This window comes from Zea mays, chromosome 4, assembly GCF_902167145.1.
Source record: "Zea mays cultivar B73 chromosome 4, Zm-B73-REFERENCE-NAM-5.0, whole genome shotgun sequence".
Lineage (NCBI taxonomy): Eukaryota > Viridiplantae > Streptophyta > Magnoliopsida > Poales > Poaceae > Zea > Zea mays.
The window spans coordinates 216,721,563-216,732,740 of record NC_050099.1 but is presented as its reverse complement, the minus strand read 5'-3'; the positions used below and the strand labels follow the sequence as shown (position 1 = coordinate 216,732,740).

Here is an 11,178-nt window from a genome sequence, read left to right as displayed (position 1 = left end):
TCAACATAATCAATACTTCACTTTATCATTTTCACGTGGAGACTTGAGGTTATATTTTTAAAGAATGTTTATTAGTCTTAGTAACTTATTTGCATTTTGATGATTTTATGCAAAATAAATTAATAATGCGCATATAGCCTAAAAATTCATGATTTTTTTAAAAACGCGACATATGTACACATATAATGCTAAAAAAATGTTTGGACTCAAGGAGTGGATACATGATTACAATCATGATATGTGTGGAATGATGTCTTACATGGTATCCGACAAAAAATTCGTTACCGACAATATCCGTGTCCGACTAGTTCCGTATTCGACACACATCTATCCGTATTTGTATCCGAGAACATTCGTATTCGTATTCGTATCCGAAGTTATCCGTATTCGAATTCGAATCCGAATAAAAATATAAAAACAAATATGGTTTCGATGATATCCGTCCGTATCCGATCCGATTACATCCCTAGGTGCTCCAGACCGAACAGCCTTTTGGCTGTACACAGCCAACTTTTCTCTGACTCGATTTCTCCTGTTTCAAGCACTTAGACACAATACATTAGTCTTTAAAACAATGTACTAAGGCTTAGAAACATACCTTTACTCTTGATTTGCACTTTGTCCATCCATGGGTATAGATTCACATTTAAGCACTTGTGTTGGCACTCAATCACCAAAATACTTAGAAATGGCCCAAGGGCACATTTCCCTTTCAGCGGCACCAGAGCCACCCAGGCTGGGGAGCCAGACACGCGGCAGCTGACGGCGCCACAGACGGTCAGCCCCGTGTACCCGGAGTTCGCCTCCTCCGCAAAGCCGGCGAACGCCCTTCTCCCCCGAATGCTGGAGGAAGAAGCGTACCGCCAGCCCATGTGGAAGGCAAAGCTCCCACTCGGCTCGCCCTCCTCCCTAGCGCGGATGATGAACATCCTTGAAGCTGAGGGCAGGGGGGAGGCCGCAGCCCGGCTCGCTTCTCTCCACCACAAGGCTGGTAGTCATCCTTGTGGATGACCACCGGCCGGAGGTTGCGACCGGGCTGCGTGATGAAAATCCTTGAAGCTGAATGATGGTGGAAGGATGACAACTCCCATGGGTTGCACCCCTCCAACAACAGCAAGAAGAAAACAAGACCGACGGTGAAGTCGCCGGAAAAGACGGCCTTGACGCGGATCCCTCCAGAGAACACCGACGCACCCCATCTGGAGGCCCAGAAGGCGAAAGGGTGTGATGGTCGCAAGAGGAGTGAGGCATGTCTACTGCCCGGGAGATCGACCCCTTTCTAAAGGCAGATACCCCCACTCGCGCCCCTGAAGCATCACGAGTGAAGTCTCCCCCGGCGTGCACCAAGGATCCCACCTTATGACACGGGGGCCAGGCCCCGCATGTCATACAGACTAGCCCTAAGAAGGAGCGTGCAACTGCCCAGCGGTTACGCGCCCCTTCATTTTCGGGGCAACCAGCGGTCGGGAAGGCGAACCGCCGTGCAAGGGGCATGCAACCGCCCCACGATTAAGCGCCCCTTCATCTTCGCCGTTTCCAGCGGTCAAAGAGGTGAACCGCCGCGCAAGAAGCGTACAACCGTCCCACGACTGTACGCCCCCTCAGCTCCGCTGCAACTGGCGGTCCAACTCGGGGGCCCAGGCCCACATGTCATGCAACCGGCGCGCCGGTTACCGAGTGCAAAAAAAACGCACCGCCGCTTGCGCCAATGCCAAGCCTTCTCGGGGCCGTCACGGGAGTCTAAAAAAGTAAATTTTTCAAAACCAGTGCAGCGACTCGAAGCAGCCCCGCGCATGGCCCAACAATGCCATTAAGTACGATGGTCACGGGCCAGTCAGCCGTGGGAATAGGCGCGACAGTTGGCATGGCCATAGGCGGGCCGACAGTAATTGCAGCAACAGGCGCGCAGGAGCAGCGGTCCAACCGCCAATCAGACTCTGGTCCCACCTGCAGGCTCGCATCCTCACCTGAGGCGGGCCCGGGGGCCACTGTCGGTACCCTAAATCAGGGGTACCCTCTTCTACAGCATGACCCTAGTATAAGTCCGGGGGACGGCGCCTGACCCCCCCCCCCCCCCCCCGCATGGGCAGGCCAAAGGGTGCCACGTGGCAAGGAAAGACAACACATCCTGGTAAGTCTGAACCCCCACCGAAGGACACCGGACCCCTATACGTATAAGTCCGGGGCCTCCGGGCAGGTCCGAACCTCAGCAGGGTCCCGGAACGAGGAGGACCCTAGTATGAGCAGGGGTCCGGTGTTGACACGTGTGTTGGCCTTGCCCTTCACGTCCTGCTCAGGCGGAGACCCGCAGCTTGTGGCCCATGACATAAGCTATCGGGCCGAACCTGACGTGAAGTCGTGCAACCCCTACATTTATTGAGGAAAGGACGCGCCGCCTACCACTGCGCTGACGAGTGACGTGCCCTCTCAGCATTTAATGTGTCCCGTCCCATCCGCTGGCAGGCGGCGCCAAGGTCATCCAGCAGGCGGCGCGCCTGCTAGGTCTGCTGGCAAATAGTGCGCCCGTGCCGAGCGGCGCGCTATACTCATCCTGCCTTCTACAAGAAGCTTCCTCTGCACGCCGAGGATACGCAGATCTCGGGTGTCAGGGCACAAGAAGATTGTCTCGGCAACAAACATTAGTAGGCTCCAAGCACTATATTCCTTATGTCCCTGGGCCCACATGTCGGGGCCTAGTTCCTTTGTGCATGCCCCCCTTTAGCTATAAAAGGGGAGGCATGCGATGTTACACACACACGCAATCTTAGGACACATCTTAGACTCGCAAGTTCACAAGCAATACATCTCACAGTGGAGTAGGGTATTACGCTCCGGCGGCCCGAACCACTCTAAATCCTTGTATGTTCTTGATTTCTTCCCGTTCATTCCAACGATCAAGCAAAACGCCTAAGCCCCTCCTCATCTCAGGATTTAGGGCGGGTGCACTCCGCCACACGGCCGGAGATTTACTCTTCGACAGCTATAATTAAACTATTTTTTGTCAAAATTATGTAAGTATAAATCTTCTATAATAAACTAACTATGTGCATATTTGGAAGCTCTCAGTTTTTAAAAAAACTGAGGTGGTTCCAAACGTACTAGTTTACGTCCCAGTTTATAGAAATTAAATTACTAGTTTTTAAAACTGAGTTACGTACCAGTTTATAGAAATTGAATTACTAGTTTCTTAAAAATCAAGAAGCTAGTCTTCTTTGGCTAAAACTAGTTTATGTAGGGGCGAAGCCAGGATCTGAAATTAGGGCGAACCATTTAACTAGGACTCATCGAGGCCCATTAAACATAGACTTAGTATTTAACTAAGGTGTAATAAAAGTCATCAAATAAAAATAATACATTTAGTTATTGATGATATTTATGGTAATTAATTTTCTTTTAAGTGTTTGTTATTTGTTTGCCTTTGGAATGATTTTTGATAATTGATTTTGGATATCGAATAGCATTTCTTGTTAAGTAAAAATCCAAATAAATAATATAATAAGTACTAGTCAAAAAATAGTTATTTTATTTATAAATAATTTTGGGTTAATTGTTATGAATTTTATGGTTATTTAAATTTATATTTTGAAATTAGAAAAGAAATAAAAAAACAAAACCTAACTAACCTAATTGGCCCATCTGGCCCATGTAAGCCGCGCCCCTGCTCCCCCTAACCCTAGCCGCCGCGCGCCCTATCCTCCCATGCCGCCGCCGCCCTCTGCTCCTCTCTCTCTTCCACCCGTATCCTTCTCTCTCCTCACCCTCGCTCCTCTCTCCGACGCGCCCCGAGCCCAGCGCCTGAAGCCTCCGCGCCCAGGCGACCGTGACCCCGCGCAGTGCCGCGCACAGGAAGTCCGCCCGCCAAACAGCGCCTCCAGCCGCGACGCCCGGCCACCCCTGCCGCGCCCCTGTGCCACTCCCATGTGCCACGACCGACGCCGATCCCACTTCCCTCTGTAACGGATGTGCCATTAACGACAATAATAGTTGCGGGTTTCTTCCTTCCCCAGCTCTCTCTCCTCTCTATACGTACGGATGCCGAACCCCATGGATCTGACCCTGGCCACTCAACTCATCCACACAGCTTCTCTCTCCTCGCGAGTTGCCACCGTCCGACACCATCGTCCGTCCCCACAATCCGACATCACCGTCTGTCGCTGTGCCCACCGGTGATCTCGACGCCGCCTGTGTCATCCTTCTCTGTCTGTCGACCTCCTACTCCCACAACCGACGATCGTCCGTGCCTCTGCTCCCTCACCGGCCCGTTCTGCTTGTTGACATCGCTGCGCAGGAACTGAGACGAGGTAGAAGAAGCTGAGTTCGTGTTGCGATTAATTCTATTTAGCTGTTTGCAATAGTCTTTGTTTAGATGTAAAAGATTATTTCTAGCTCAAATTAAATATAGATCTGTATTACTAAATATATAGAAATATCTTTTTACAACCATTATTGTGTGCCTACAAATTAAATATGTTTATAATCAATTCACGTATGAGTTTTCTAAATTAGCAAGAGTAAATATTAGATCACCTTTTTAGTAACAAAAACATTTAGATAAATAATTACACGATTATCTTTGCATAAAGGGTGATTTAGACATTAATCAAAGTCTTATATATTTTGTTAGATATTTTTCTATCCACAGTAAGAAAGAATAGAATTTTATAATAATTTTAAAATGACCTAATTAGGTTCTCATACTTTCATAATAAAAAAATGATAGTTTATATTATTAAACATAGTTTTCTTACTAATGAGTTAGATAATTTGTTTCTAATTTAAAATGACTTAGTTAGCTTTCTAGGCATGGTTATTCTGTCCCTCAAATCGAATCCATGTTATTTACACCACTTAGTTTTTCCTAAAGAATATAATTAGTATTCAAGTTGTTTCTATAATTAAAATGTTAGTGTATATATTGACTATGAATATAGCTTTATTAAAAATAATATAGGCCATGTGTTTTATTAAATAAAGATAAATATTTATTTCATTTATATTTCCACATAAAACATGTTTAGGCTTATATATTAGCTATTCATAAAATTACTGTTTAATAATATGTTCTATAATCTTGTGAACACTTAACCTTAGATATATAACATATATCTTTTCTAAAAATGTTAAAAAAAGGTTTAATATCGTTATAACGTATTTTATCATCTTATAAACCCTTAATCTTAGACATATCACATATGACGTTTTATAACAGATTAATTTGGTGAACCTAATATTTGTATATTCTAAATTAAGATATTTTTAGCTCATGTCTTGTTTTATAAAGTATAGATCACACATTTTTGAAAAGAATACCCTCTTATTATAACTGTTACTTGCGGTGTTTTTGAAAAATGAATGCTCTTTTCGTTAGTCTTTCTTTTAGCTTTACGTATGGTGAATGTTGTATGTTATTGAGTAGTGTTTGTTCTTCTTGTTTGTTTGTGTGATATTCAGTGGCTGATCTAGTAGTTAAGAATCAAGTTCTATTCCGATCCGTGGAAGAAACTCAAGTTTTCTATAATCAAGGTAAGTGGACTTCTCCCTCTGCATACTCTGTTTGATCCCAAACAATACATTTAATAAAGTTTATTCTTGGATATATATGCATAATTTGATGGGTTACCTATTTAGATACCCCTAACCTTTCCAACATTACTCCTTGTTTAACCTAGATTATGATCTAATCAAGTAGCTATGCTATTGCTACTACTTAACTTTATGCAGTCACTCCTGTTTATGATATTAATGCTCCAAATGGTAAGTTTACTTTATTGTTGTTAACCCGATGGTTAAACAAGATTATTGCATATTAATTGGAACATGGAGTGATCACCCGGGAAAACAGTGCTACCATGAGAACTATCATGGCTCTGGTCTTGGCTAAATAACTAGGGAAGTCTTATGTTGGGTGCTGGTCGTGATCGACCGGAACGGGAGCATCTAGCAAGCGCTTATAGTTCCGGCTCAAGCAAATTGGATATGGGCATAGTTCCCAAAGCTTTACCCTGTAGTCTGTACTATAAGTTGGTTACAATAGGTGTACCTTATGCAGTTGACCATTTCCATCATTTGCATAATGAGGACTCAAGGGAGAAGCCTCGTAGTGAGACCCTGGCCATTCACCTCGGAAGTGAATACGGGTCTAGCTAACCCGGGCTAGAAGGGAATCGCGACTCATGGGTAAAGATGCGCCACCTCTGTAAAGTGTAAAACTGATATATCAGCCGTGCTCACGGTTATGAGCAGCTTGTATTCCTCACATGATAATTGAACTTGAAGATGGAAATAAATCGAGATCCGATGATCTGCCAATGGTTTGCTTAAGTGGTTTTACTTAAGTGTTTTTTATATACTCTTATACCTTTGTTTAATGGGAATACTTGTGATTCACACTTATTAGTAAGACAGGTGTTGTTAATAAAATGTTGACCAACTAAAATGCTTACTGCTCAACCTTAGCCTCACCTTGTTAAACTTGCATTAGTTTTTCCCTCACTTGCTGAACCCCGACCATAAGTGAGCTCACCCTTGCTTAAATTTTGATCAGAAGTTTGCAGATGAAAATATGATGCTGAACTCCATGGATGCTAGTCTAGTGATACCCCCGGTCATCTTCCTGTGGATGGATGTCCATGTTTCGCTGTACTTTGATGAATAAAGGTTAAGACATTACGTCTGTTCAAAGTGTAATATGTTAATATAATCGTTATTTACGCTTTTATGCATTGATCTTTTGATATATTACACTTGTGACGTCAATATATGTGTGGAAATAGATCCTGGCACACATATGCTATGCACCCGGCTCTGCCCCTTGGAAATGGGTGTGACATAAGGCCGGTCAAAGCCCACAGGACCAGCACAACTTGGAGAAACTAGAGCTTCAATAGGCCTTCGAGAACCAGTACGACTGTACCAAGATGAGGATAGTGAATAGTGATGATTATCATTGTATATGTATTTTGTATGACTATATAGTACTCAACTAAACACTGAACAGAGAACTGAATATTATTACTGTGCTAGTTGTACTATTTTTTCTTTCTGACCAAAGTATTTTAATATGTAGCCACAAAACATATTAGTTTATTTTGGTCATATATACATATTATACTTTTTGTTTATGTATTACTATTGTATGAATATGGGTCGGTCTTGCACATTAAGGTATTCTAGGCTATTTGGGTCGGCTTAGCACACATAACTAATTGTGGGTCGTGTCGTGGCCGATGACTAGGCCCACTTGCTGGCACGACACGACCCATAATTAGGGATATGCTTTTGCAAGCCGTACCTTTGTGGGCTGTACTTTTGTTGACTTGTGTCGTGCTGGGCCAGGCCGGCCCAACATGTACAGGTATAGGGGATATTACCCCATGTGCCCCTGCCGTCGCCCCTGAGTTTATGAAAGTTGATGTGGTTCTAAACACCATTAATCAGTTTTTTAATAAATCGGTTTCTAGAAACTGGCAACAGCATTTGGATTCTTAAAAACTAGGTCGGTTCCAAACATGGCTTATATGGTGTAATTTTAAATGGAGCGATTTTAATAGGATCAACAATTCAGCTTCAGCATAATTTTGGACTAATACGAAGGAAAATAATAAAAAAAATGCATAGGGGTTAGCTCTAATTGGGCCGTATGTTGCATGGCGATGGCGTTCAATGCAGACCGTCGACCCTCTCACCAACGGCCGTCAATTCAGCACCGCTGGTCCGCCTTCCCCATCCCCATCCCCCGCCACCGGCGGCGGCCGTTATTCAGCACCGCCTTCCTCCGGCGACCGCCGCGCCGCCGTTCCCTGGTCTAGGTTCTCGCCTCTTAGCAACCAGAGCGCGCGCCTAAATGAATGCGGTGGCGGAGGAGGACAGGGCGGCGGAGCTGGCCGGCCCGCTCCGGGACCTCCTCCCGCCTGTGGACTTCTGCTGCGCGTACGGCTCCACGCTCCTTCACGCACGCCCCGACGGGACGTCCATGGTCGATTACATCATCGGCGTCGCTGACCCCCTCCAGTGGCACTCCGAGGTGCTAGGAACCCCCCTCCTTTCATTTGGTCAATCAATCCGTCAAATTAGTTCATATCCTTAGTTTGATGTTATTATGAAGGAATTGTTTCTTGGTCGGTGCAGAACCTGGAAAGGAACCCCGCGCACTACTCCCGCTGGATGGCCGGCTTCGGTGCAGGCGCCGTAAGCTTGCTCCTCCCAACACCACAATTTCTGGTTGGTTGTTGGCAAACTGTGTTAATGGTCAACTGTTTCTTGGTCTTTGGAGCTCAGATCACTGGACTGGCGGATCATGTTGGGGTCGGGGTGTACTTCAACCCATTTGTGGAATGGAGAGACAAGGTACCATGAATCGTGGTGCCTTGTGTTCGATGGCATTGTGTTCCACTGGCTGTGCGTGAATTGAGTACTTGATGAAGAAATCTGTCTTTTGGTGGCGCAGAGGATAAAATATGGGGTGGTAAGGATGAGGGACCTGGCAATGGATGTCTTGACCTGGGACAGGTTCTACCTCAGTGGTCGGCTGCAGAAACCGGTATGAAAATGCAATGCCATGCTCTTTAAATATGAGATTGCATAATGCTGATTTTGCTAGATCGGGATTGTGCGCTTTATATGTTCTTGACCCATTTTTAGACCGTTGCTCCAATTATCTTTTGTGGCTGTGGCGATACACATTTTGCTTGATATGGACCATGTTCATGTAACTACTATATTTATTTGTTTCACTGGTTGTGATTATATTCATTGGCTGTCTAGTATTGCGAGTTTCTCACTGCACAATTGTAGTGCCTTTGATGTGTAAATATGGATATGTTGCATTTGTGAAGTTGACATTATCTTAGTTGATTTTGTCTCTGTATTTTGCTAGGTCCATGTTCTTGTTGACAACTGGGATATAAGGAAGGTCAACTCAATTAACCTAGAAATGGCAACTTCAGCTTCTCTACTCCTTTTACCAGCGGAGTTCACGGAGGTTATTGCTAACTTGATGTTTCCTTCCATGAAATTATTTTCTTTGCTTTGCTAGTTGATTCTGGATTTCTGAGCCTCCTTTTATCCCTCTTTGTGCAGTACGACCTATATGCTCAAATCTGCAGTCTATCATATATGGGTGATTTGAGAATGCTGTTTGCGGAAGACAAAGATAAGGTATCAACAAAAGAAATGCATGTTCACCTTTGCTCTATACTCAGTAACCATTTCAATTCGATTTAATATTACATCATTTATGTACTTCACAAAGGTGTGCCTGTCTGTTTGGCACATCCATTTACGTACTTCTCTAAATTGAAAACGGCATGTTACATAGTATTTAACTTCAATTAGTCCTTTGAGAGCCTAGCCTCAAAATCCTGTTGCTTTTATTGGATCTGCATGCCGGGTTCCATCGGCTAAATTGTTGTTTTGTAGTTACTTCTGTTCTTATCTACATGTTTAGTAAGACAGCGTGCTAGTAGGACTCTTTTCGATTTATAATTCCACACTCAATTCCTCCTATGAATCAGGTGAAGAAGATTGTTGAGGGTAGTTTTCAGTCGTTCCAATTGATGTACAGCCCCCTCTTGCAAGAGTATATTGCTGAAGGCCTATTGAAGACATCATCCCATGGACAATATAAAACTTTCCGGCAGGTTTATTACCTTCTGCTCATACTCAGTTTGTTCAAAGAGATAAAATATGGAAGTGCTTTTTATCATTCCTTGTGGACCATACAACAACGTGACCTGTGTACTTTGTTATCCTAAAACTTGGACTCCATGTTAAAGGCCATATCATGTTGTGTGGTCATGTTCTTTTGCACTTGCCGTACTGCCCTATTTGTCTTACCTTTGCTATGCTAAGACTTAGCTGGTGTTTGGTTCCTTCAGTCACCCTCCTAAACTTTAGGGACTAAACTTAAGATTTCTATCTGGGAGACCTCATTTAGTTATATTGTTTGGTAGTTTAGGTACTAAAAGTGACTAACTAAAGTTTAGGAGGCGGGGACCAAACAACCCCTTATTTGTCACTTCAAAATTTGGTTTGAACTTCTACCCTAGTAGCAATTGTAACTACTACACATCCGATCTCAAATATAAGTCCATTTAGTTTTGTTCTAAGTCAAACCATTTTAAATTTGGTTATCGATAGCTAAAAAGTTATGCAGATTAATAACATGGAATTAACGTTACTAGATTCGTCATGAAACATGCCATCCTAATGGGGTCGGAGCGGGTACAAATTTGGAGCCTGCATAGCCAACTGACATACTTCACTAAATGTAATACGTTTGGTTTTGAGTTCTAAGCATTGGAGTCACGTATCTACAGGATTGCGGTCCATGTACAACAAATGAACTGTTCTCTGTTCTTCCGTGGACGATCCAAAGCCAAATGCAAGGAAGGCACACATTGCACGGAAAAGGTTGGGTTATCCTGGTGTTCTTGTAGCCTTTGTTCATTCTATAACACGTTCTCACTGCAGACAGTTTTTTTTTCTGTAGAAGTACCACCACGCACCGTAGTTTCTTCCAAGGAGATGGCAGCAAACTGTGTCCGGAGGGCCCTGAGGCACCGAGTAATGGTTTCAAGCGTGCGGCAAGCAGTGTGTGGTCTGCTCGCCTCTGGCGGTGCAGTTGCTGCTCAATACCTCGGGAAGAAGATGGCGAAGGCTTGGCGATCTAGAGTGCCTTAAGCCAATGCTGCCCCCCCCCACCCCACACACCAACACCCCAATGGTGTACGCTAGGCTTTTGCCAGTTCTGGGTTTCATGCAGTGTATGGCAATCAGTATCGTATGTTTTTCACCGCTGAAAGCCTGATACCGGCTGAAATTTTGTAGGACCAGAAACGTCAATGCTTCAGAATCAACACCACGCATATATTAGTTATAGGCAAATTCGTCTTCACTCAGAGCTAGTTTGGAAATTCAAACCATCTTTAAAATTGAAGGAGATTTGAGCTTCCAAACCAACCCTTAGCACTTCATTGCACCTTGTGTAGCGAAAGATTGGTTCTTGGGGCAGCATTTTCTTTATCACACTCCCGTTCTAAAATAATAGACATTATAGCTCTTGGTTTTTGTCTATATTCAATTGAATGAGGATGAACCTAGACACTTAAAACACATACATTAACTATTGTGTGAATCCAATATTTTCCTAAAACAAATTTTACTCTTAATAGAGGGAGA

General features: G+C 44.0%; 1 protein-coding gene across 1 annotated transcript; it reads left to right on the top strand.

The window, feature by feature from the left end:
• Positions 1–7,697: 7,697 nt before the first annotated feature.
• LOC100216668 (uncharacterized) lies at positions 7,698–10,831 on the top strand. Its single transcript, NM_001143077.1, has 9 exons — positions 7,698–8,023; positions 8,128–8,187; positions 8,278–8,346; positions 8,447–8,539; positions 8,876–8,980; positions 9,079–9,156; positions 9,513–9,638; positions 10,317–10,410; positions 10,490–10,831. Exons 1-9 carry the CDS (start codon positions 7,844–7,846, stop codon positions 10,678–10,680), a joined length of 996 nt encoding a protein of 331 aa, NP_001136549.1. The 5' UTR covers positions 7,698–7,843; the 3' UTR covers positions 10,681–10,831.
• The last annotated feature ends 347 nt before the right edge of the window (positions 10,832–11,178 follow it).